At 45.6% G+C, this 27,945-nt stretch overlaps 1 protein-coding gene across 1 annotated transcript in view; it reads right to left on the reverse strand.

The window, feature by feature from the left end:
• MYOF (myoferlin) overlaps positions 1-27,945 on the reverse strand; it is a 175,752-nt gene that overhangs the window by 142,039 nt on the left and 5,768 nt on the right. Inside the window, exons 2-3 of the mRNA XM_004049799.5 lie at positions 7,938-7,993; positions 3,115-3,206 (exon numbers count right to left, since the gene is read on the reverse strand). Of these exons, the coding sequence (XP_004049847.5) occupies positions 3,115-3,206; positions 7,938-7,993 (148 nt within the window). The remainder of the gene's footprint in view (positions 1-3,114; positions 3,207-7,937; positions 7,994-27,945) is intronic.

Genomic DNA, 27,945 nt, shown 5'->3' on the forward strand with positions numbered 1-27,945 from the left:
AGTGAGCCAAGATCACGCCACTGCACACCAGCCTGGGTGACAGAGTGAGACTCTGTCTCAAAAAAAAAGCAAGAGGGATAGGGTGCAGAGAGGTCTGAAGTTTTAAGCCCAGGATCTGAAACCATCCTGTCCAATATGGTGGCCACTAGCTACACGTGGCTACAGAGCACTTGAAATGGGGTAAGTCTCTGAATTGAGAGGTGCTGTAAGTGTGAAGCAAACACCAGATTCCAAAGCCTGGGTAAGAGAAAGAATGTGTGCAGAATATCACAGTGATTCAAACACATTGATTACATGTTGAAATAACATTTTGAATCTGCTGAGTTAAATATATTATTAAAATTGATTTCACCCATTTCTTCATATTTGTGTTAATCTGGCAACTAGAAAATTTTAAATTGCATGTGCACCCTGCACTGTATTTCTGTTGGAGAGGCCTGGTCTAGAATATAAACAGTGGTACCATTTGCAGAAAGAAGAAAGCAAAGAAGAGGAGGGCCTAGTCTTAGTAACATGCAGGAGGCTAGTGTGAGGCCCTCCCCTCTCCTCCCCTTCCCCAAAACTTTGAAATATGGGAAATAAAACTGGCTTTTGGGAGTTGGGGTGGGGAATAAATAATCATATAATAGTTCGCAGCTGAGATATGCAACAGAAACTTAAAAAGCTAGAATAGTTTCCAGTGCAAGAGAGTGGGACCAGAACCTGCCAGAATGTATGCAGGTATGTATTCATTTATTTAGAGATGGGGTCTCACTATGTTACCCAGGCTGGTTTCTAACTCCTGGGCTCAAGTGATCCTTCCACCTCAGCCTCCCAAAGTGCTAGGATTATAGGCATGAGCCACCACACCTGGCCCAGAATGTATTTATATAGTTACAGAAAAATATGCAGGGGGCATCGGTCAGCAACAGAGAATGGTAAAAAGGATGTCATCAAAGGCGAAGATGGGAGTGCCTATCAAAGCACTGTCCAGGGAGTCCATGTCTGTGCAGACTCTCTTATTCTGATGCCGGTAAGCAGAAGACCCCAATAACTGGAGTGACCATCTAATTTACCGTACCCCTGTAATCCCAGCACTTTGGAGGCTAAGGTGGACAGATCAGTTGAGGCCAAGAGTTCGAGACCAGCCTGGCCAACATGGTGAAACCTCATCTCTACTAAAAAACACAAAAATAGGCCGGGTGCAGTAGCTCACACCTGTAATCCCAGCACTTTGGGAAGCCGAGGCAGGCGGATCATAAGGTCAGGAGTTCGAGAACAGCTTGACCAACATGGTAAAACCCCATCTCTACTAAAAGTACAAAAATTAGCCAGGCATGGTGGCACACGCCTGTAGTCCCAGCTACTCATGAGGCTGAGGCAGGAGAATCACTCGAACCTAGGAGTCTGAGGTTGCAGCGAGCTGAGATCGTGCCACTGCACTCCAGCCTGGGCGACAGAGCAAGACTCCATCTCAAAAAACAAACAAACAAACAAAAAACACAAAAATTAGCCAGGTGGAGAGGTGCATGCCTGCAATCCCAGCTATTCAGGAGGCTGAGGCACAAGAATCACTTGAACTAAGGAGGCGGAGGTGGCGGTAAGCTGAGATTGCGCCACTGCACTCCAGCCTGGGTGACAGAGTGAGACTCCATCTCAAAAACAAAAAATAATAATAATTTACTGTCCAAACCCAGCCACGTTGACTGCAAAAGGGGCATTATTAATCACTGTGCTAGGACAGCAAACCAGGACTGTCTCAAACAATCAGAGCATGTGACCACCTACCTCAACTAATTTATCCTAAATTTTTGCTCTCACTGCAGCCTTCAGATTATACCAGATGTGCCTAAGACATACATTTTTAAATGTACTAACATTACTAAAAACTGAAATGCTTCTTACAATTGATGGGGGCATTAAATATCACGCTTTTTTTTGGCCCCTAACCATTTATTAATTTGATAGTATACCTTATAAACAATAACATCTTGAAATCGAGGATACAAAGTAATTTGGCTTCCCATGTGGTATGACTTGAAGGAAAATTCATGGGTTGGAGGGTAGAAATGCCCTGTCACTAGGCAATTGACTTCCACCAAAAGGAAAATAAGCAGGTATTCTGGTTTTAAGCATTAGTATCAGCCGGGCACGGTAGCTCACACCTGTAGTTCCAGCCCTTTGGGAGGCTGAAGCGGGTAGATCACCTGAGGTAAGGAGTTCAAGACCAGCCTAGCCAACATGGTGAAACCCTGTCTCTACTAAAAATATAAAAGTTAGCTGGGCGTGGTGGTGCACACCTGTAATTCCAGCTACTTGGGAGGCTGAGGCAGGAGAATTGCTTGAACCTGGGAGGTGGAGGTTGCAGTGAGCCAAGATTGTGCCACTGCACTCCAGCCTGGGTGACAGAGTCAAAAGAAAGAAAAAAACCTTTAGTCTCTTGTGAACTTGGTTAGTTTGAATGGGTAACATAAGACTGGGTCTGCAAGGCCAAAGTCCAGATCCAGGACTAGGGTGAATTTATTAATACTAAGGTCATTCTGTCCCACGGGAACCTGTTTGGGAAGTCTCCCAACTTTACTCAGAGGACAACCCTCAGTGTCACCACGGGCACCACTGTGACCCTTCCCCATGTCAAAGGAAAGAGGCAGTAAGGCAAGGATTAAGGTCTGTTTAGGTCTGTTGGGATTAAAAGGCGAAGGAGACATTAACATGGAAATGGGGCTGAAAGTAAAACTTGAATGAGACGTGTATAGGCCACAAATAATCAGAAGAAGTGATTTGGGTTGTATCCAATATCACTACAGTTCAGATAAACTACCAGAGGTAGGAAGTGCAGTTGACCAAGAAGTTGTAGGCATGTGAACAGGCTTCACTCTAAGTGCCAAGTTTGATAAACCAGTCTAGGTGGCTCGGTGTTTGCAGCTTTTTTGGAATAAAAGCAGTCATTGGGAAAAAGTGCTGTGATGGATTAGCCACATCTGCTATTGGCTCAGAAGGGAGCGGGGCATGGAATTAAAGCACATTTATATTGGAAGTATTATAATACGTTATTAAAGATGTGTCTCTTCAACAAAATAAACAACAGTGAGATAGTAATACCTAAAATGAGAAAAACAGGTGAAAACAACTTACTTATTTTGTCCAATTGTCTCAAAATCTTTCACAATAATCCCAAGGGAAGATGAAAAGTCCAGTGGTATACCCCTCAAGTCAAACTCCAAAATCTGTTCACAGAAAGGTTTTGAAAAAAGAAAAAAAAAAGGCTGTTAGAAGGAGCAGAGATTACACAAAGATGCACCAGTACTACATGTTGGGTCATTATTTTCACCAATGACAATCTTTTGAAGTTAGGCAGAAATGATTAAATTCTAAACCTGAAGGCAGCTGAGGGGGCGGGAAAGCAAACCAGATGTCGACTTAGAGGACCTGTAGACAACTCCTGGCTTCCTGCTTTCTAGGTTCTGTGGCTTCAACCAGGTGACCACACCCCTGCTTCATACTCAAGAGCTGGACTCAATGACTACCACAACTGCTGCAAGAATAAAATGCAGGGTGTTGTTCTCACTCATAAGTGGGAATTGAACAATGAGAACACTTGGACACAGGAAGGGGAACATCACACACTGGGGCCTGTTGTGGGGTGGGGGGAGGGGGAAGGGATAGCATTAGGAGATATACCTAATGTAAATGACGAGTTAATGGATGCAGCACACCAACATGGCACATGTATACATATGCAACAAACCTGCACGTTGTGCACATGTACCCTAGAACTTAAAGTATAATAATAACAAAAATTAAAAAATTAAAAAAGAATAAAATGCAGGGTATATGTGAAAACATTTTCTTCAATGGCTAGTTTTAAATTATCTGCTCTTCTTAATCATACTACTATCAAACAAAGAAGATGAATAATCTAAGAAAACATTTTCTAAAATGCCTCTCATTTTAAGTTCCACCATGGTTGGTCAATGCTGTAATATACCGACCTTTCTGAGTCTCTCATTTTAATGCAGTAAGTTGCTTCCTAATGACAAAAGTAAAAAAAAAAAAGATTGATAAAGCGTCACTGATGCCTTTGACTGATTAGGTAATAATTAAATGATGACTTGATCCTCCTTGTAGTGGGCTTGGAATGGAAGGAAAACTTGTTTCAGAACTTCTTAAAAAATTATTTTTAGCACTTCTAAAAAAAAACAAGTTCTCAGTCTCCTCAGTAGCTGGGGATTACAGGTGTGTACCACCATACCCGGCTAATTTTTTTTTTGAGACAGAGTCTTGCCCTGTTGCCCAGGCTAGAGTGCAGTGGCACAATTTCAGCTCACAGCAACCTCCACTTCCCGGGTTCAAGTGATTCTCCTGTCTCAGCCTCCCGAATAGCTGGGATTACAGGCGCCTGCCACCATGCCCTGCTAATTTGTGTATTTTTAGTAGAGACAGGGTTTCACCATGTTGTCCAGGCTGGTCTCGAACTCCTGACCTCATGATCCACCCGCCTTGACCTCCCAAAGTGCTGGGATTATAGGCGTGAGCCACTGCACCTGGCCAATTTTTGTAGTTTTAATAGAAACAGGGTTTCACCATGTTGGCCAGGCTGGTCTCAAACTCCTGACCTCATGTGATCTACCCGTCTTGGCCTCCCAAAGTGCTGGGATTACAGGCATGTGCCACCACACGTGGCCTCAGAGCTTCTATTAGAACACACCCAGCCTGGGAATGGTGGCTCACACCTGTAACTCCAGCACTTTGGGAGGCTGAGGCAAGGAGTTCGAGACCAGCCTGGACAACTTAGTGAGATTCTGTCTCTGTGAAAAATTTAAAAATCAGCAGAGCGCAGTGGTGTGTGCCTGTAGTCCCAGCTGCTTGGGAGGCTGAGCGGGGAGGATTGCTTGAGCCCAGTTAGTTATGGCTGCAGTTAGTTATGACTGTGCCATTACACTCTGGCCTGGGTGGCAGGGGAAGACCCTGTCTCAAAAAAGAAAAAAAAGAGCCGGTCGCAGTGGCTCACGCCTGTAATCCCAGCACTTTGGGAGGCCAAGGCAGATGGATCACCTGAGGTCAGGAGTTCGAGACCAGCCTGACTAACATGGTGAAATCCCATCTCTACTAAAAATACAAAATTAGCTAGGCGTAGTGGCATACTCCTGTAATCCCAGCTACCTGGGAGGCTGAGGAAGGAGAATCACTTGAACCCAGGAGGCGGAAGTTGCAGTGAGCCGAGATTGCACCATTGCACTCTAGCCTGGGCAACAAGAGCAAAACTCCATCTTAAAAGAAAAAAGAAAAAAAAGAACATGCCCAGCACCAGCAATCCCAGTGGGTTTGGGGTTGACATTTCATTTGTGTTTGGTTTCAATTATAAAACAGTTTACTTGATAAGTACATCTGCAATATGAAAGAAAAGAAAAAAAAAACATGTTGGAAACAAAATGGAATAAGATGGCTGATTCCCTGCAGAGGACATGCCAGCTCGCATGACAGCACATCTCTCTCTGCCATTGGTCACGTGGCTTGATCTCAAATTTGAAGAGATGAGTTGGGATGATTCAAAATCTGAAGTAGGAAGCACTCTCACATAAATGTATTTTTTATTTGCTTTATTCTTGGAGTTCTGTCAGGTGCTAGGAATCCACAATGACCAATCCAAGGGGCCTCTTGCTCTCATGGAGCTTGTAGTCCAGCTGGCTGTGTTCTGGATTCTGGGGAAATTACAGATAAGTGGAATTCCCTCTCAACCTGCCTGAGACCTGCTGGGCGTTTCAGAAAGGCATTAAAAAGGCTGGGCAGAGTGGCTCACGCCTGTAAACTCAGCACTTTGGGAGGCCAAGATGGGAAAATGGCTTGAGACCAGGAACTCAAGACCAGCCTGGGCAACATAGCAGGATGTAATCTCTACAAATGTTTTTAAAAATTAGCTGGGCATGGTGGCTTATACCTGTAGTCCCAGCTATTCAGGAGGCTAAAGCAGGGGTATCGCTTGGCCCTGGGAGATCGAGGCTGTAGTAAGATATGATTACACCACTGCATTCCAGCCTGGGTGACAGAGCGAGACCCTGTCTTTTTTTTTAAAAAAAAAAAAAAAAAAAAGGCCAGCCGTGGTGACTTATGCGTGTAATCCCAGGACTTTGGGTGCTGGGTGGATCACCTGAGGTCGACAGTTCGAGACCAACCTGATCAACATGGAGAAACCCCATCTCCACTAAAAATACAAAATTAGCTGAGTGTGGTGGCACATGCCTGTAATGCCAGCTACTCAGGAGGCTGAGGCAGGAGAATTGCTTGAACCCGGGAGGCGGAGATTGCGGTGAGCAACCTGCACTCCAGCCTGGGCAGGAAGAGCGAAACTCCATCTCAAAAAAACAAAAACAAAAACAAAAAACAAAAAAAGAACAAAAAAAACCCCCAAGGCATTAAAAAGTTTTTTGTTTCACTTCATTCAAGAATAAGGTCTAGCGAGGCGCAATGGCTCACACCTGTAATCCCAGCACTTTGGGAGTCTGAAGCAGGTGGATCACTTGAGCTCAGGAGTTGAAGACCAGCCTGGGCAACACGGCAAAAGCCCATCTCTACAAAAAATAAACAATTAGTTGGGTGTGGTGCACGCTTGTGGTCCCAGCTACTCAGGAGGCTAAGGTGGGAGGATCACCTGAGCCCAGGAATTCAAGGCAGTATTGAATCTTAATCACGCCACCCCACCGCACTGCAACCTGAGGGAGACCCTATCTCAAAAACAAACAAACAAATAAACAAAAAAAACCCCAGAAGGCTCTAGTCTTTATCTTATAGAGATATTGAAACTAGTTGGGAGAGAAAGGTGGGTGGGTGGAGGGGAGCCTTCATGGCCTGGTGACTTGGTGAAAATAACAAAGACATTCATTATTGCTCTTGTCCAGGGAGGTTTCACCCAGCTTTTGAAAAACACAATGGAGCTGGCCATCAACTGTTAAAAAGTTAAAGTTTCATGAATAATTGGGTGGTTTAAAAGAGAGAGACAGAGAGAGAGTAGGAAAATCCTATTCAGTGGGAAGAATTACATTTTTTCACTTATTTGTGAAAATATTAAACACTGAACCACTTCTAAAATAGATATAAGGTCAACAGTGGGGGGAGGTAAATAAGTTATATGTCTTCAGTAGAATATTGCACAGTCATTAAAATACTTTTGAATTTTATGCTTTTGAATTATTAAAATAATTTTATGCTTTTGAGTTAAAATACTTTTGAATTATTAAAATAATTTTGAATTAGTATGGGCATATGCTTAGGATATAATAGTAAGAAAGTGTAGGAGAGGAAATCATTTGCTATATGATGCTAGTTTGTGTTATCAGATGTCATATTTCATTAAATGTATTCCTCCAATAAACACTTAGTGATACATCACAGATGTTAATAGTAGTTGCCTCTAGAGAGTGGGACCCAAGTTAATTTTTTAAAGATTAATTGAAGTTTTCAAAAGTTTCCACATGAAGCATACTGGACATCACTTTTATCAACATAAAACCAATACATGTCATTACCCAGCTAGACACACAGAGAATCATGTGATACACTCTTGATTTGTCACATGCAGACATGTTTTTAATTATGAGGCCTTCCTTCTGAGACTCTGGAGATGATCTAATCCCACCCTTGCTCTGCACATGTGCCCCAGATATGCAACGTAAGTGGACCAAGCTCACACAGCAAGCTCGTGGCGGTCCCTGGTAAGAACTCAACTCTCCTGCCAGTCCAGGCTTCCCCTGCCACGCCACTGCTGTACAGAAGATGGTCGCTGGTGAGCTACTCTCCTTGAACTGCTCTGCTCTCTTGGTGAACACAAAGGGAAACGGAGTGGGTGGGGGTGAAATGTAGAGATTCTCCTTCCAAAGCGAAGAGGTAACCTCTCACCCAAAGATAGGACAATCAGAAATAGCTTATCTATTAAAACAAAGTTGAAAAAACAATGAAGTCACCTCATTCCAGACAGGGTTCAATTCATTATCAACTTTCTTTGTTTTCTTTTTCTCATCTGCAAAAGAGATAAAGGAAGAGATAGCAATCATTTATAAAAAAATTAAAGAGCATGGGCCATTCATTTATTCTAAGAACATTACCCAAGGGTCTACTTGCACCCACATTTCCCCATTCATCGCTTAGGATGGGTGTTTACCTGAATCACAGTTTTCCAAATGAAATGGCATTTTTTGGTCTACAAGGTTTTCCCATCTCCAGGTCTACATGGAGTTAAGGGATGTGATGTTCTGCCCTTCTCTCACCAAGGCTACCCAGAGCCTCTGCATCTCTGGCTTGCTGCAGAAAGAAGCCAACAAAGCTAACCTCTGAGATGCTGATATTGCTATTTTATAGATGAGGATATTGAGGCTCAAAGAGTTAAGACGTTTATCTGAGCTCACACCTGGCAGTGATGCCCTGATTTAAACCTGGAATTTCAGCTCTGAAGCTCATGCTGCATCTGAGTGTGCTAAGACGCCAAAACAGCTTCAATATTAAGCTGGACTCCCTCCCATAGGCTTCGGTACAAGGTCATTAGTAGATGAAAACTTTCTAGGACCAGTGGATAATTTGGGGTTTCCTTTACTCCGAGGCCACCTTTTCCGAAGACACAAGATCTTTCTTCTCTGTGTCTGAGCCTGGAGAGTACACCTACCTGGATGAGCACACGAGCAAATCCAGCAAGTGCTTAAAGTTTCCTTGTAGCAAAGTCCAAAGAGCAGAGGCTTCTCTTGGGTCCCCAAGTCCCCAAATACCTACCCAAATAAAAGCTAATCTTCGAGTACAAAATGCTTTGTTAGCATTATCTCATCTAATTTTTTTTTTTTGAGACAGGGTCTCGCAAGGTCGCCCAGGCTGGAGTATAGTGGCGCTATTTCGGCTCACTGCAACCTCTGCCTCCCAGCTCAAGAGATCCTCCCACCTCAGAGCCCCATGTAGTTGGGACCACAGGTGCACACCACCACACCCAGCTAATTTTTCTATATATATATATTTTTTTTCAGTAGAGATGGGGTTTTGCCATGTTGCCCAGGCTGGTCTCAAACCCCTGAGCTCAAGTGATCCACCTGCCTCAGCCTCCCAAAGTGCTGGGATTACAGGTATGAGCCACTGCGCCCAGCATTCATCTAATCTTAAAAACCTAGGAGGAGCCAGGTGAGGTGGTGCACGCCTGTAATCCCAGCACTTATGGAGGCCAAGGTGGGAGGATTGTTTGAGCCTAGGAGTTCAAGACCAGCATAGGCAACATAATGAAACCCCATCTCTACAAAAATACAACAATTAGCTCTGTGTGGTGACACACACCTATAGGTTCCAGCTACTCAGGAGGCTGAGGTGGGAGGATCCCTTGAGACCAGGAGGTCAAGGCTGCAGTGAGCCAAGATCACACCACTGCACTCCAGCCTGGGAAACAAAGCAAGACCCTGTCCAAAAACAAAAAACAAAAAACAAACCCTAGGAGGTATATATTACTATTTTCATCCCCCTTTCACAGCTAAGGAAACTGAGAAGCTGAGTAACATTCAAAGTCACCCATTTGGCTGGGTGCGGTGGCTGACACCTGTAATCCCAGCACTTTGGGAGGCCAAGGCGGGCAGATCACTTGAGGTCAGGAGACCAGCCTGGCCAACATGGTGAAACCCCACTTCTACTAAAAATACAAAAATTAGCCAGGCATGGTGATGGGTGCCTATTATCCCAGCTACTTGGGAGGCTGAGGCAGGAGAATCACTTGAACCCAGGAGGCAGAGGTTGCAGTAAGCCGAGATCGTGTCACTGCACTCCAGCCTAAAGGATAGAGCGAGACTCAGTCTCAAAACAAAAAACAAATAAGTCACCCAGTTAATAAATGGTCTTGCTAGGATTTGAGACCCAGGCAGTCTCACATTAGTGGCCACACTTTGAATCACTCCTCAGCCTTTGCTTCTCCTCTGCTGCTGTGGAATGTAGGAGGTAGTGGGTTTTGTTTAGCTAATGTCACATTGCTTTGGCTCCCAGCACACAGCTGCCTGTGGGACTAACCACCTCATTCTTCCAAGACCTCAGCATAGCAAGGCCGTGAGTCATGGCCCTCACTCTGCTAAGCATTAACTTTTCCACTTGAGAGGGCAACACACAGCCCAATGGCTTCCCTTCCTAAGCTTCAGCGTGACGCTCCTCGTCGGCTTGTGCCCAGACCTATCCTGGCTGGTTCTGCCTGTGCTCTCTCTATGTGGCCTACAGAGCCCCTCACTGCATCTGACTCTGAGGTCCCCTAGACGCTGTCCGGAAACTTCCCCTCCCACACTTCCATTTTGACCCAACCCTTCCCTCTCCTCATCTAACAGAAACTCCCAATCCTCCTCTCTGGTTACAGTATAAGAAAGTGCTCTTGAGAGAAACATGAGACATGCAAAGAATTTTTAACTTAAATAGACCTGGACAAAATGGTTTCTATGTGTAATTGTAGCTGCTCCCTCTACAGAATCATCTCTAGGTGCCAGGCTGTGCATTCTACCACAGTGTCTCTAACCATTGAGACAATTCTTCCAGGTAAACATGGTCATTCCCATTTCTAAGCCAAGAAAATGGAGAGTAGTTAACCTGCCTTCAATCACACAGCTAATAAGGAAACAGCCAGATTTTGAACTACATCCCTCTGGCTCCAAAATCTGTGTTTGTGTGTGTTTGCCACCATGCCACAGTGCCTTATTGGAAGCTGTCAGAAATGCTGGATAATGAAGATTCGTAAATGTAACACATGTGATGGGCTTGGCGTCTTGGAAAATGTCCATAAGGAAGTTTATGGTCGCGTTCCAGGGTATCCTGAAACTCTCCAAGATTATTTGCTCTAATATACAAAATATTGCATCTGTGAGTTTTCTTGGAGGAAAGAGCTCATTGTTCTCATCAGATTCTCAAATGTGCTTGAAAAAGGTTAGGAATCCCAGCATTCAACAAGCATGAAATAGTACCACCAATCTCCCTCTACCTTACCACTACCCTGCTCCCATAACCGGGGCTTGGGGGGGTGGAGAACTGAGTCTCAAAGGAGTGGATCTGGACCCTGAGACCATGGCGGTCCTTCAAGAGAAAAGATAGGCGATTCCAAGAAGTCCCAGCAAGAAGGGAAAGCAAGGAGAAGGCAGAAAATAATGCAATAGAAACTGAGCACCCGGGCTTGGGGTAGGATTTGCATCACTGAAAGATGGCACTGAAGCAAAATTCCAGTCTCCAAGTCCCCAAGACTCCAACCAGGGAGCCAAGGCAGGGACAAGGGCTCCAGGGAGGTCACAGAAAAAACCAGCCCTTGTCAACATGAAACAAGTCCCAAGCCTGGTTCCTGACCCAGGAAACAGAGAACACGGAAGACACGCTGCAAGCTACCTTGATGCCAAGCCTGGGACCACGGATCCTCTCTGCCCTCAGGAGGGACAGGATTGTTCCAGAGTCAGCAGCTGGGGAGTGTGAAAAGATTAATTTGTTCATTCATTCATTCACAAACATTTATTAAGCATCCACTGTGTGCCAGTAACAGGAAACAGAAGAGTGTAAGATAATTCTTAGTCTTAAAAAGTTCCACAGGCTGGCTGGACATGGCGGCTCACGCCTGTAATCCTAGCACTTTGGGAGGCCAAGGCGGGTGGATTGCCTGAGCTCAGGAGTTCGAGACCAGCCTGGGCAACATGGTGAAACCCCGTCTCTACTAAAATACAAAAAATATTAGCCGGGCATGGTGGTGGACGCCTGCAGTCCCAGCCACTCGAGAGGCTGAGGCAGGAGAATTGCTTGAATCCAGGAGGCGGAAGTTGCAGTGAGCCGAGATCAAGCCACTGCACTCCAGCCTGGGCAACAGAGCAAGACCCCATCTCCAAAAAAAAAAAAAGAAAAAGAAAAAGAAAAAAAAAGTGCCACAGGCCAGGTGCGGTGGCTGACACCTGTAATCCCAGCACTGTGGGAGGCTGAGGCAGGTGGATCACCTGAGGTCAGAAGTTTGAGACCAGCCTGGCCAACTTGGTGAAACCCATCTCTACTAAAAATACAAAATTTAGCCATGCATGGTGGTGGGCACCTGTAATCCCAGATACTCGGGTGGCTGAGGCAGGAGAATCGCTTGAACCTGGGAGGCGGAAGTTGCAGTGAGCCTAGATCGCGCCATTGCACTCCAGCCTGGCAACAAGAGCAAAACTCCATCTAAGAAAAGAAAAGAAATAGCAAAAAGTTCCACCATGCTCTTGCCTGTCTCATTCTCATCCTGAAGTTTCTTCCTGCCTGTCAGAGGAGGAATAAACAGAAATAATGACTGGTCAGCTCAGGCCAAGAGACCTCACAGCTCAGCCCACAGAAATGGTTCACTGAGTGAGTTCTTCCGCAAACATTAATCAGCTCCTTCATTCTTCCACCCAACAAATGTTTGTGAAATTGCCAGGCATTGAGCACTGTAGGAGACACAAAAATACCCAAGACATGGTTCCTGCCCTCAGGGGGTCTAGTGGGGAGGGGAAATGTGGCTATACGGGACTGATAGAGAAAGGACTTCAGTTGCTATCAGAGGGGTATCAATGCACAGACAAATTCAGAGGAAAGAAAGGTGACTTCAGGCTGTGTGCACAGAAGATGCAGAGGCTGAGCTAGATGAGAATTCAAGGGCAAGGAGGGGTTGAAAATGTGGAGCCAGAAGACGAGCTCACTCCAGTAGACGCAATAGGGTGGGTGGATCAGGCATGGAGGAGGGAGAACCAGTTATGTCACATCTGGGGACACTCCAGGACCCAACCGGCTGGAACCAAAGAGCATAGAACTGGGTAGGGGGCAAACGGGCTTTGTGGGAAGGTTATGGTCTCACTGTGAAGCCTCAAGTACCAGGCTAAGCTTCATTTGGCTGATATAAGTACTTAAAGGAGGAGGGTATTAGAAACTGGATTTTATAACTTCAAAATTTTATAACTCATGAGAAAAACCAAGTGGCCCAACGATTCTCCCAATGCATGTTCCTGAACACATGATTCAATTGTGTGTTGAAAACAAAGGGGAGTGGCTGAGTCCAGGCAGATGCCAGTTGACCACAGACCAGGTGGAGCTATTCAACCAGAACTTCCTGCAGCTCCTGGCACTCATTGTGTGAGGTTGATGCTAATGGCATTACCTCTAGGGGACGCTCACTGCAGGCTGGGCATTGCTAAGCCCCCCACCTTTTTTTTTTTTTTGAGTTAGAGTCTCACTCTGTTGCCCAGGCTGGAGTGCAATGGCACGCTCTTTGCTCACTACAATCTCTCTCCTGCCTCAGCCTCCTGAGTAGCTAGGATTACAGGTGTGTGCCACCACACCCAGCTAATTTTTATATTTTTAGTAAAGACAGGGTTTCCCCATGTTGGCCAGGCTAGTCTCGAACTCCTGACCTCAAGTGATCCGCTCACCTCGGCCTCCCAAAGTGCTGGGATTACAGGTGTGAGACACCGTGCCCGGCCTGCTAAGCCCTTTACATGCATCATTTCATTGAATCCTCCTGGCAAGCCTATGACGTAGGCACTGTTTTATTATCCTCAGTTTGCAGAGAAGCAAAGAGAGCCCAGAATGGTTAGGTAACTTGCTCAAGATCACAGGGCTAGGACGAAGCCCTCTAACCAGGTCTAGTATGACTCCTGAGCCCATGCATTTAACCACTGCACCTCCCATTTTCCTAGCTAATAACGAAAAACTAAGTGGCTGGCATTGGCTCCTACCTTCTGGAGAAACCCAGCTCAATCTCTTTCAAGAAGGAGGCTCTGATGTTTATCAAAATGTGTATATGTTATATTTTATTGAAAACCTATTCTCACACATAAACACATCAGGCAAAAAAAAAAAGTAGATAAATTATTTTTCTTATCAGCAGCCAGTCACATATTTATATTAGTCAATTATTTTATTCTACCTCTGTAAAAATAAAAAAAAAAAGGTTAAACCTGCAGGCACTGAACATCAAATTGAATTACAGGAAACTCCCTCCCCTTTCTCCACATTACCTACCCCCCAACCTGGCTCCTGCCTCTAATTTTATTAAGATGACTGTTTCTTCCTATGGAAAGCAATAAAATATTTTCAGCCCAGAACATAACAACTGACTCAAATGCAGGGCACACTCTGAGTGTGCTCAAGGGCTCAAGTCGTTTTTCAGGACATTTCCTGTTTTCCGATTAGCTACGCCTGCCTCTCACTCAGTTCTGCGGAGGTCACCACTGCAGTAATTAACCCCAATGCCAGCCTCCAAACAAGGTTTCCGGGAGAACTGAACAGCTCTCTTAGCCAAACCACCCGCCCTCTTGCGCGGAACCATTTCCTTTGCTGTTCATCTACCAGCCAGTGTGTCAGACCCTTATTGAAAAGGCCTGGCCCAGTGCGGTGCTCATACCTGTAATCCCAACATTTTGGAAGGCCAAGGCCAGAGGATCGCTTGAGTCCAGGAGTTCAAGACCAGCCTGGGCAACATAGTGAGACTTCGTCTCTACAAAAATTTTTTTTTTTTTTTTTTTTTTTTGAGAGGGAGTCTCACTCTGTCGCCCAGGATCTAGTGCAGTGGTGCAATCTTGGCTCATTGCAACATCCGCCTCCTGGGTTCAAGTGATTCTCCTGCCTCAGCCTGCCGAGTAGCTGAGATTACAGGTGCCCGCCACCATGCCTGGCTAATTTTTGTATTTTAGTAGAGATGGGGGTTTCACCATTTTGGTCAGGCTGGTCTCAAACTCCTGACCTCAAATGATCCACCCGTCTCGGCCTCCCAAAGTGCTGCAATTACAGGCGTGAGGCACCACACCCGGCCCATCTCTACAAAATATTTAAAAATTAACCAGGCATACTGGCATGCACCAATAGTCCCAGCTACTCAGGAGGCTGAGGTGGGAGGATTGCTTGAGCTTGGGAGGTCGAGGCTGCAGTGGCCACACCCCTGCACTTCATCCTGGGTGTTAGAGCAAGACCCTGTCTCAAAAAAAAAAAAAAAAAGGCCTGAAAGACATCAGGACTCCTGAGACTGGCTTGCTACATCTGTGCCGGTGGTCAGCTGCGCTGGTTCATTTTAATGTCAAGTTGGCTAAGCTATGGTGGTGTCTAATTGTTTGGTCAAACATAAGTCCAGATGTTGCTGTCGAGGTATTTTGTAGATGTGATAAACATTTACACTCAGTTGACTTTAAGTAAAGCAAAATTACCCTCTATAATTTAGATGGGCCTCATCCAAACAGTTGAAGGTCTTAAAAGCAAAAACTGGTTTCCTGGAGAAGAAATTCTGCCTCTAGACTCTAACATAGAAACCCTGCCTGAGTTTTCTAAGCTGTGGAATTCAGACTAGAGATTGCAACATCAACTCTTACATGAATTTCCAGCTTGCTGGCCCGCCCTGCAAATTTCAGACTTGCTAGCCCCCACAACTGCATAAGCCAGTTCCTTAAAATCTCTCTTTCTGTCTCTGCACAAACACATGTACACACATCCCATTGCTTCTGCTGCTCTGGAGAATCCTGACTAGTCCAACCAATAACACCAGGTGCCCACGGAAGTAACACGATGGTAACACATTTGAAATGCTTCCAAATACACACCGTCTCACTGATCCTAAAAATCCTGCAGGGAAAAGCACAGATGTCGGCCCAGCCCCTCTGACTGGACTTTCATATCTGTGACTTCTCTTCCTTTGAGCTGTTATCTTAGGAAAATATAAGGCTGAACCCCCAAGCTCAGAGTCCCTCATATATAAACTGATGCATTCAGACGAGATATATAATCTCTAAGTTTTCCCCCAGACTTATGGTACATAACCTTTATGATGTGCCCCCCAAGTCCTGAACGGTTAGATTGCTGTGTCTTTCTGAAATGGCCTCAGGAAAAGTTAGGGTGCTGTCTACAAAAGCTCCCTAAGTAACTCAGCTCTTCGGTAGACAAAATAGAACAACAAGATCTCTAGGTTCAGCCAAGAGTCCACATTTGATCTCCCATTCAGAAGTACTTCTTCCCCTTTTCTAGGTCTCTGGGTCATGCCTCCTTTCTTCTGAGATATATAAAGCCCCATATGAATTCATCTGCCATTTTGCCTAACATTTCACACACCCCTGAACCACACCCATACATGGCTAGCACTTATTATTAAGTGCTCTGAACTGAGTCACTGTTCCCAGTACTTCCCATGGATTCTCTCACTTAATCTTCACAACTCTAACAGATAAATTCTATTATGATCATTCCCAGTTACAGAGGAAGAAACCAAGACACAGAGAGGTTAAGCAACTTATTAGAGGTCACACAGCTAGTAAGTGATGGAGCTGGGATTCAAACCCCGGTCGAAAGAGACAAAAAGCAATTAGTTTCCAAAGTTGGAGGATTAAGACAAGAGGGTGATGCCTTGAAGGCTGAGACTATGTATTATTAATATTGTTATTCCCCCCACAATGCTTACTACATAGTAATTTCTCCATGACAGAGTAAATTGGACTTCATAAGTTCATATAAGTGTGATTACTAGGGCGGCTTTAATGATTAAATGAAAGAATGAATAAAAAGTGCCCAGCCCAGGGCCTGGCACACAGTAAGCACTAAACAAATGAGAGCTATCAGATGATTTCTTTCTTTCTTTTTCTTTTCTTTTTTCTTTCTTTTTTTTCTTTTCTTTTTTTTTTTTTTTTTTTTTTTTTTTGAGACGACTGGAGTGCAGTGGCACAATCTCGGCTCACTGCAACCTCCACCTCCTGGATTCAAGCCATTCTCCTGCCTCAGCCTCCCAAGTAGTTGGGACTATAGGCATGTGCCACCATGCCCATCTACTTTTTGTATTTTGAGTAGAGATGGGGTTTTACCATGTTGGCCAGGCTGGTCTCAAACTCCTGACCTCAGGTGATCCGCCCACCTCAGCCTCCCAAAGTGCTGGGATTACAGGCGTGAGCCACCGCGCACAGCTAGATGATTTCTTATTACAGCACCAGGGCAGCCTCCTTGCATCACCCCAGGGGGTTCCCAGGCTGTGGAGCTCCGGAGGGCAGGGCCCCTGTGACTGGAGGAAGTGCCCTGTGAGGCTGGGACCGCCCTGGTGGAATATTTCTTCCACGTGGCTCCATTCCAGGCTTCTGAGTTTCCCTGGGGCAGCTGGCATGTGAGCAGTGACTGCTCCTCTCTGGCAGGCAGCCTGGCAGTCTCCAGGAGCTGGCTAATTTGTACTGTCAACAAGGGGCAGAGAAGTTTCTGAGAAGGGCTGGCAGAAACGCCTCCACCCTCGGGACTTGAGAGACACCTGGGGGAGCACAGGGACACAGGGCCCATCAGGTGGACCCCTCTCCGGGAGTGTCTCTGACTTTGGCTTTCCAACCCTGGCTGCCCTATCGTTCCAGGAAGATGCTGCCAAACAGGTTCTAGGAGAAAGGCATTTCGGGCAAGTGGCAACAGGATACAAAGCGAGGCTGTTTGGGACATTTCTGAAACAGTCACTGATATCACTGATAAACAGAAATGCCCCAGCAAAAAGGCAGGAGGGGTGACTGCTCCCCTCTCCACACCCAGTGCCCCACTGGCCTCTGGAAATGACCTTTCAGATGTACAGGCTCTTGAATCAAACCCACATTTTCCAAGGGAGCTGCAGTGAAGTCCAGTCCATTTGAATGACTCAGCCAGAATCTGCTTCCTAAAAGCTGATGCTGGGGTGTGGTCATGTCCCAGCTCTGCTCACTGCCAGGGCTGCTGGGAAGGGCTCCCAGGAGGGCCAGGCACCTGGCTTGACTGCCTTGGTGTTTGTGTTGTGTGCTGGGCATATTAAACACATTCACGTCTGTTCCCTACAAGGGAGGCTGGGCGCAGTGCTCACACCTGTAATCCCAGCACTTTGGGAGGCCAGAGGTGGGAGATGGCTTGAGTCCAGGAGTTTGAGACCTGCCTGGGAAACATAATGAGACTCCATCTCTACAAAAAATTTAAAAATTAGCCTGGCATGGTGGCTTGCACCTGTGGTCCCAATTACTCACTTAGGAGGCTGAGGTGGGAGGATCACTTGAGCCCTAGAGATCAAGGCTGCAGTGGGCCGTGATCAGGCCACTGCACTCCAGCCTGGGTGACAGAGCAAGACCCTGTCTCAAACAAACAAGCAAACAAACAAACAACAACAACAAAAATAGGAGATATGAGTATGCTCATTTTACAGATAAGGAAACTGAGGATCAGGGTTGTTAACTGACTTGCCTGAGATCATAGAGCCAGTAAGTGGCAGAGCTGAGCTTCAGACCCAAGTCAGCCTTGTTTCCAAACCTGTGCTCTTTTTTTTTTAATTTTATTATTATTATACTTTAAGTTTTAGGGTACATGTGCACAACGTGCAGGTTTGTTACATATGTATACATGTGCCATGTTGGTGTGCTGCACCCATTAACTTGTCATTTACATTAGGTATATCTCCTAATGCTATCCCTCCCCCCTCCCCCCACCCCACAACAGTCCCCAGAGTGTGATGTTCCCCTTCCTGTGTCCATGTGTTCTCATTGTTCAATTCCCACCTATGAGTGAGAACATGCAGTGTTTGGTTTTTTGTCCTTGCGATAGTTTGCTGAGAATGATTAAAAAGTCAGGAAACAACACGTGCTGGAGAGGATGTGGAGAAATAGCAACACTTTTACACTGTTGGTGGGACTGTAAACTAGTTCAACCATTGTGGAAGTCAGTGTGGCGATTCCTCAGGGATCTAGAACTAGAAATGCCATTTGACCCAGCCATCCCATTACTGGGTATATACCCAAAGGATTATAAATCATGCTGCTATAAAGACACATGCACACGTATGTTTATTGCAGCACTATTCACAATGGCAAAGACTTGGAACCAACCCAAATGTCCAACAACGATAGACTGGATTAAGAAAATGTGGCACATATACGCCATGGAATACTATGCAGCCATAAAAAATGATGAGTTCATGTCCTTTGTAGGGACATGGATGAAACTGGAAACCATCATTCTCAGCAAACCTGTGCTCTTAACTGCCACTGCAGGCAGAGGGTGCCAGGCGGCCTGTCACTTTTTCAGACCTTCCAGTGGTGTGAACTTGGTCTACTTACTCCAGCTCTTCATATCTAGACTTCTTCATTAATAAAGATTGGTACCTAATGCCCAGGAATAATTCTTACCAACTATAGGGCTTACCATCTGCCAGGCACTCTTCTAAGGGCTTTGTAAATGTTACCTATTATTATTATGATCCTTATTCAAGGCACAAGAAAGTTAAGTAGCTTGTCCAGGATTACCTGCTAGTAAGAAACAAAGCCAGAATTTGAATATAGGTCTTCTGGCTCTGGAGCCACTCAACCTCTCTGGCTTCTGACTAGTATATTTCTGAGACATAATTTGCTAGAGAATGAATTAAGTCTCAAGTACTCAGCAAATACATTTCAAACCCAGCTGAGGAGGTAGGGCCTACAGTGCCTCTTAAGTCCTGAGTGTCCTCTAAAAAGGGGATACAAAAGCCTGCCTGGTAGAATTGCAGCAAGGATCAAATGAGAAAGCATACCCATGCCCAGGACATAGGGGACATTACCAGGTGTTGGAATCAGAACTATCAACTGCTTCCTTCAGGCAAGCTTTGGGAGGATCCAGTCCTCTGCCCTTCCTCGCTCCAAGAGATGGTATCAAGAGAAAATAAAATAGTCACTTAAAACAACCTTGAAAACAAATGCAAAGCGTGGAGTGAAAAATCTTGATAATTAGATCCTATCCCTCCCAGGCCAAGAATTTCCAGTTGAATTTAACCTCAGCTTCAGACCCTGGTGTCTCATCATTAGTCATCTCTTTCAATGGAATTTTGGGCCCTGCCAGCAGTTTAATCTACTTTCCTCAACCCTCCTTCCTATGCTGTGCATGGCTTTCACCTCTGGGCGCTTTAGCAAGCTGGGCTGGTTGTTTGCTGCAGATCAGAGGGAGAGCTGGGAGTCAGGAGTGTTTGTGAGCTGTTGTTTGTCAGTGGGGCCTGGGACAAGGACAGAGGGTGGAATTAAAATGAGAAGATGCCAAGCACAAAGAAAACCAGCCATATATGAAGCAGTGGGAAAAAGCAAAGGACCAAGCATCCCAAGACCCAGCTTCTAGTCCTTCCCTGCCTCTTTCTGGCTACACAGCTTTGGCCTCCCTTGATATCTGAGTCTAAATATCTTCGTCTGCACAATCGGTATGAATATCTGCCTTCAGCACCTGCTTGTGTTGTTGTGGAGAACAGATAAGATTATACCCATGAGCCAGGTATGGTGGCTCACGCCCATAATCCCAGCATTTTGGGAGGCCGAGGTGGATCTCTTGAGGTCAGGAGTTCGAGGCCAGCCTGGCCAACTTGGTGAAACCCTGTCTCTATTAACAACACAAAAAATTAGCCGGGCATGGTGGTGCACTCCTGTAGCCCCAGCTACTTGGGAGGCTGAGGCAGGAGAATTACTTGAGCCTGGGAGGCAGAGGTTGCAGTGAGCCAAGATCATGCCACTGAACTCCAGCCTGGGCGACAGAGCTAGACTGCATCTCTGAAGAAAAAAAAAAAAGATTACACCCATGAAAAAGCTTTCTACACTGTCAGTACCCTGCAAGGCAGTTTCACACATGGAAGCCATCATAATTTGTCCAACACCCTAGGGCAAACAAGAGGGAATTTGGGGCCCCAGACAAGGCCTCTGAGACCAGAGATGTCCAGCTCAAAGGCACCAACGCCCCAGGCCCCAGCATGGTGTGACCAGATGCCCTCAGGGCTGGCTTTGTCCAGGGAGGTTACTGCCAAGAGTAAGCAGCAGAGCCCAGATTGCCAGCAATGTGGGCTGAGTTCACGTGCCTGACCACAGGATGGGCCAGATTTGGATGCGACCAAGACCAAGCTCTCAGGGCTGCATAAGGGACAGCACAGGTGGTACAGCCTTGGCGGTAAGCGTTAGTGTTCCAGCTCCACCTAGACCCTGCTGTGAGACCTTGAGTGAGGCATTTCACCCACTCTACCCGAGACTCAGTTTGTTCAGCTCTCAAGTGAGGACTTCTTTCTTATTTTTATTTTTACTTTTTTGGTGAGAAAATAAAGGAGTAGGCCGGGCGCAGTGGCTCACGCTTGTAATCCCAGCACTTTGGGAGGCCAAGGCGGGCAGATCGCCTGAGGTCAGGAATTCGAGACCAGCCTGGCCAACATGGTGAAACCCAGTCTCTACTAAAAAAACAAAAATTAGCCAAGCATGATGGTGCACACCTGAAATCCCAGCTACTTGGGAGGCTGAGGTAGGAGAATCGCCTGACCCCGGGAGGTGGAGGTTGCAGTGAGCTGAGATCACGTGACTATACTCCAGCCTGGGCAACAGAGTGAGACTCCATCTCAAAAAAAAGAAAGAAAGAAAGAAAGAAAGAAAGAAAGAAAGAAAGAAAGAAAGAAAGAAAGAAAGAAAGAAAGAAAGAAAGAAAGAAAGAAAATAAAGGAGTATGTTAAAATTAAATAACTAAGTACATGTGAAGCATGTAGCACAGTGCTTAACAGCCAGTAAACCATTACCATCAATATAATTGCCAATAATGATAATGTCTCCTTTCCAGAAGTTTTTGTTTTTTTGTTTTTTGTTTTTTCAGACAGAGTCGCTCTGTCACCCAGGCTGGAGTGCAGTGGCACGATCTTGGCTCACTGCAACCTGTGTCTCCCAGGTTCGAGCCATTCTCCTGCCTCAGCCTCCCAAGTAGCTTGGGACTACAGGTGCCCAACACCATGCCTGGCTAATTTTTGTATTTTTAGCAGAGACAGGGTTTCATCATGTTGGCCAGGCTGGTCTCGAACTCCTGACCTCAAATGATCTGCTCACCTTGGCCTCCCAAAGTGCTGGGATTACAGGTGTGAGCCACCACACCCAGCCTGCACTCTTAATTCACTGAACACTGGCCCCATTTACAGCCTAGACTATAAGCTGCATGTGGGCAGGGCCAAACTTGCTTTGTTCCCCACCCTGTACACAGAGCTAAGCGCACTGCCTGGCAGAGTACCCTCTCAATTAATGCTTGGATCAATGCTTGTTAAATGGATTCATGCTTGGAATGAGGAAGGAGCTGCTAAACATAGGAGGGACAGAGACAGGGAGTGTCCTAGCAATGAATTCAGTCCGTTAGGAGGGGTAAGCAAAAACATAACATTTTATTTATTGAAAGAAAGAGAGAGAAGGGAAAGGAATTTTTTTTTTCAATTTATAAGCTGCACTATTGAGATGAAAAAGATGATGAAGGTCATAAACTAACAAACGGAGGTGAAATGAAATGGACCTCGCCCTGCCAGTCAAATATTAGATTTTTAATACTTTACCTTACAAGAAGTTACGGTTCTAGTCTCCACTAATAAAATGGCTCAAACTTGACTATCAGTGGAACTGATTCACTGCTAAGCTATGTCACCTCTGAGCTTCTGAGTCACAGCATGTCATAAAGGCTTTCATTGCTCTGTTGCAAACTCACCCCAGGGGGGATGGGTTTTTTTTTTCTTTTTCTTTTTTTTTAAGTTCTTTTGTTCTTGGTACAATTTCTTCCTTTTTCAGACTGGATCCTAATGACCCCAACCACTAAACAACTCAATCTATTCAGAGAGGAACTGTTTATGTGAGTTGGTTGTGTAGTCAGAGGTTGTGAGTTGTTTCTTCATCCATGCTGAGCTCAGTGAAGACGCATGGACCATCTGGAATCCAGTTAAATCCTGACCTGTCTCTGCCTCAGCTCCCTCATAGGGAAAATGAAGATGGCAATAATACCTACTTCCTAAAAACAAAATGAAGGTGGGGCGTGGTGCCTCACGCCTGTAATCCCAGCACTTTGGGAGGCCAAGGTGGGCGGATCACCTGAGGTCAGGAGATCGAGACCAGCTTGGCTAACATGGCAAAACCCCTTCTCTACTAAAAATACAAAAATTAGCCGGGCATTGTGGCATGCTCCTGTAATCCTAGCTACTCAGGAGGCTGAGGCAGGAGAATTGCTTGAACCTGGGAGGTGGAGGTTGCAGTGAGCCAAGATTGCACCATTGCACTCCAGCCTGGGCGACAAGAGTGAAACACTGTCTCACAAAAAAAAAAAAAAAAAAAAGGCTGGGCACGGTGGCCAACTGGAAGACCTGGTATTGCAGAGGACCAAGGCTATTTCCCACACGTCTTTGGCTCTACTATGGTTCCCAGCACAACTCTGGCCACATGGACCTCAGAGCTGGGCTCCACTGGCCAAGAGGCCACCAGGCTCTTTCAGGCTGCTGCTGGGCCCCTGCAAGGCGGGCTTTCCATCACAAGAGAGCTGCCTTCCTGCTGATCACTGAGGACGAGGCCTGCACTGCAGCAATTCTCACTCTGAGCTAATGCAGCAAGTGTGAGCTGAAAATCCAAGTCAGAGAGTTGCTAAGAACCTACTATGCCCACACCCATTAAGATGGCTATTATGAAATAAATAAGAAAAAAAGAAGTGTAGTCAAGGCTGTGGAGAAATTGGAACACTTGTGCAGTGCTGGTGGGAATGTAAAATGGTGCAGGATCTATGGAGAACAGTAGGCCATTTCCTCAGGAAATTAGAAATAAAATCCCAGCACTTTGGGAGGCTGAGGTGGGCAGATCACTTGAGGTCAGGAGTTCAAGATCAGCCTGGCCAACATGGTGAAACCCCTCCTCTACTAAAAATACAAAAATTAGCCGGGCATGGTGGCACGTGCCTGTAATCCCAGCTACTTGGGAGGCTGAGGCAGGAGAATCGCTTGAACCCAGGAGGAGGAGGTTGCAGTGAGCCAAGATGGCGCCATTGCACTCCAGCTTGGGTGACAGAGCAACACTCCATCTCAAAAAAAAAACAAAAACAAAAACAAAAAAAAATTGTACACTTAAAATAGTTAAGATGGTAAATCTTACGTTATATGTGTTTTACCACAATTAAAAACAAAGAACCTACTTTGGCAATGCGTTCAAGCTGTTTGTGCAGCTACAGCTGACCAGCATCCTGTTTATTCTGAACAGTTAAGCCTGGGCCACCCCTTGGAAATGTCCCCCAGGACTCTGTATGTCCCTGCAGCAATGGGGGAAGAAGTGGGGCATAAAAGCCAGAAGACATGAGCACTTGTCATACAACATTCTGTGTCAGCACTACGACAAGTTCTTTATATATTTTATCACAATTGCTCCCAACAACCTCCCTGTGAGGTATAGATTATTCTCCACACTCTGTAGATGAGGAAATGAAGGCTCAGAAATATAGTTGCCCAAAGACACCCAGCTCCTAGGGATAAAACCAGGAGTGAAAATTAATTTTTCGAATCCAAAGGTCATCCCTTTCCAAGTATTGTGTTGATTACAGAAAGAAGGGGTTTCTTTAAGTGAGAGGTTATGTCAACCAACAGAGTAAAGATGGAAAAGAACAGATCTAATCCCTGGAAGGAGACGGGCTGCAGAGTTCATACTCTAGGCCCCCAGAAGGCTGCCCTGTGAGTAGACACATCTGGTCTACCCACTTTGTCTTGGCCTTCCATGCCCCTTGGCCACAGTTGATTGGAGCAGGGCTGAACATCTGACCAAAACCAAGGCAATTAGTGTTTTTCTCTGAGCTATCTCATGCACAAGACGCTGCCACTGCAGTTGGATGTAGCGTCAAGACCCAGTCACCTTGCAGCAACCCAAAGCCCATGCAAGAGGCCTCACTAAGGACAGCCAATTTGCAGAGAGCCAACAATTATAGACAATATGCAGAAAAGTAATGGCTGCCATGTGCAGGGAGAAGCAGAGGCAGGAGGCTGCACAGTCCCTGGGAGATGAGGAGAGGGGAGGTGACATGATTCTGGCTCTTGTGAGGTCTGTGATCTGGACTCCAGATTTCTTTCTAGCTTTAGAAAAATCAAGGTTTCCTTGAGCACGCTGAAGTGGGTATCTGCTCCTTGTAATGAAGCAATTCTGAACCATGACTCCCTATCCTTTCAGATAGTACAACAGGCTAGGGAGAGAAGGACCTTATGCAAATGAACCATGGCTCAGCTTGGTTGAGGAAATGCTCCCCCATTTGATTTTTGGGAAGACAGCAAAATTCGTCTTCAAAGATCACTTTGTATTTCTGTTTTTCTTCGATCTCTTGGTGGCCTCCCTGCCTGCTGCCTCAGGTGGCTACTGCCCTCGTGCTGGCCTCTTGCCGAGCTACCCCAACCAGCCCTGCACTTGCCCACAGGGTGCACACTCCAGCTGGAAGCAAGGCAGTCTGATGTTCCATTTCACAGTACAGTGTGAGGAAGGATGGCCAAATTCGCCTGTCCAGTGTGGCTTCCTTATTACTTTAATTTAATCAGGTTGCTTCCTCAGTGTCTTTCCTTATTAGTGCCTTCCTTCTGATTCCAGCCCTGGGATGAGCTCCATCTGTGCTGAGAAGCATTTGACTCAACTAGTAAGCCTTCTTACTAGTCTCCCTGACTAGTACTAATCTGCTGTTCACATTGCTGCCTAGTGGCTCCCCACTGGTTGATGAGTAAAGTTCAATCCCGATTCATACCACATTACTCCTCCCCATGGCTCCCTGGTCCTCCTGTGCTGTTCCAAAGCCTGGAATGTCTTTTTTCCATTATTTCTGTCAAATTTCCACTCATCCTTTAAAACCAAGCCAAATGACACTTTCTCCACAAGCTTTTTCACTCTTTCATCTACTCAGATTGTGACTTTTCATGTCTATTCTGGTTTGCATCTCATTCTTGTGTGCTAACTAGTCGGTCACCTAGGCCTGAAAGTCCAAGCCATCTTATGCATATTTTTCTAGACTTAGTTCCAGAAATACTCTCTGGTACACTGTAGCGCTCCATGAAACTGTTATCAAATAGGTAAGGAGATTTATAGACTGCCATGCGCAATGTTACATGTACATTAATTTAATCCTCAAACAGCCCTGCAAGGCAGGAGATATGATTAAGAACACTGAAGCTGATTTTTTTTCTTTTTTTTTTGAGATGAAGTTTCACTCTTGTTGCCCAGGCTGGAGTGTAATGGCGCCATCTCAGCTCACTGCAACCTTCACCTCCTGAGTTCAAGCAATTCTCCTCCCTCAGCCTCCTGAGTAGCTGGGACTACAGGTGCCCACCACCATGCCTGGCTAAGTTTTTTGTATTTTTAGTAGAGACAGGGATTCATCATGCTGGCCAGGCTGGTCTCGAACTCCTGACCTCAGGTGATCCATCCACCTCGGCCTCCCAAAGTACTGGGATTACAGGCATGAGCCACCATGACCGGGCTTGAAGCTGCAGATTTTATTTGCTCATGAGCAACTAGGGATGGCCACTGGAATTCTCATTTAGGCATCCCTGGCCCCAGAGCTCAAGGCCTTTGTACCCTCATGCCCAGTAAGAAGTTAACTGATAAGGCTTAAGGTATCAAATGTCCCATAACTTTTTCTGATTGAGAACTGTGCTCAGACCTGCTCAAAGCACGCCCCAGTGCAACAGAACAGCTGTTCAATAGAAATTACACAGTGAGTCAGGTGACCACTGCCATATCACGGCATTCTATATACTACGTTTCATGTACGAAGGTTCAACATAAAACTGGCAGCTTCATATTTTCCTTGCCAGGAACAAGAATGCAAAATGTCTTATACACCAATTTGCCCCCAGAGAACAGGTGCTAGGAACTGGTTGTACTCAGGGTTCATGAATACTTGACGTGGTTGTTTGCTAAGCCTCATTCACAAACACCTGAGAGGATATTAAATGTAAAGGGCAATTGGATGACTTCCCAGGGTCTCTTTCAGGACTAAGCATCAAGGACTTTGTCACATTAAGGTGTCTCAAATTTCCTGCCAGTTCTTTGCTACATGCTCAATATTTAAAATGTATATTCAACATCAGTGATGTGCTGGGTGTCGCAGAGGATATGACAATCCCACGCCTTCTTGGCAGGGCCAAATCCTACAGTAAAGGAGAAAGACACCCGTGATTAGAAAGGAAAACCCATACCAGACAAATACCAGCACCCCTAAGCTGAGGGCACGCAGGTGAGATGTGTTGTGAAGGAGGAAAGAAAAACAAGGCACGTTAATTAATTTTTTAAGGGCCATTGTAGCTTTATAGATGACTGAGACCCTGCAGAATGTGCCTTTGGGGAGTGTACCTTTGAGAATTCCCATGCTTCCATAGGGTGGGGCCACTTTCCTTAGGCAGTGAGTCTCTAAGCCTTGTTCTCCAGAAAGGGATGGGAATGACTCAGTAGATTAAACACTTTTGCCTTCCTGATTGTTTTGTCAATACAATACAGTGGTTTTATGGGAATACCCGAGTGGTGTGATTATAAGTTTGAGCTGATAGGGATCTTTTTGATGAGTCCTATGGTGCTCACTGGGTGAACCAAGGCTGTGTGGGCAACGCACCAAGTGCCTGGACAAACCACAGTGAATACTATCCATGAGCTCTTTCTCACATCACTTCCCCATTCTTTTTTTTTTTTTTTTTTTTTTTTAGATGGAGTCTCGCTTTGTCCCCAGGCTGGAGTGCAGTGGCGTGATCTCAGCTCACTGCAACCTCCGCCTCCCAGGTTCAAGTGATTCTCCTGCCTCAGCCTCCCAAGTAGCTGGGATTACAGGCGCCCACCACCACGCCCAGCTAATTTTTCTATTTTTAGTAGAGATAGGGTTTCACCATGTTGGCCAGGATGTTACTTCCCCATTCTTAAGTGGAATCTCATAGCTTTGGAGCTTATTTTAAAAATGCTTTAAAAGATATATTCTTGGTGTTAATGTCCCCCACTGAAAAAAAAAATCAACTTTATAATTTCAAATAGCAAAGTAGGTTTTTACTAAAAATACACGTGTGTCTGTTGGATACATCACAGCCTTTGGGATGTCTAGAGATTAACTCCCTTTCAGATAAGCCATTACAGCCCCATTTTTCAAAAGAAAAAAGGACTCTCTGAGAGGTTAAGTGGTTTGCTCAAGACTACAAAGTTTGATATGCTAATTAGAGGGGGGATATTCTAGAAATATCTAGGCTCACATTCCAAAAACAGGTCC

Source organism: Gorilla gorilla, chromosome 8 (genome assembly GCF_029281585.2).
Source record: "Gorilla gorilla gorilla isolate KB3781 chromosome 8, NHGRI_mGorGor1-v2.1_pri, whole genome shotgun sequence".
NCBI classification, from domain to species: Eukaryota; Metazoa; Chordata; class Mammalia; order Primates; family Hominidae; genus Gorilla; species Gorilla gorilla.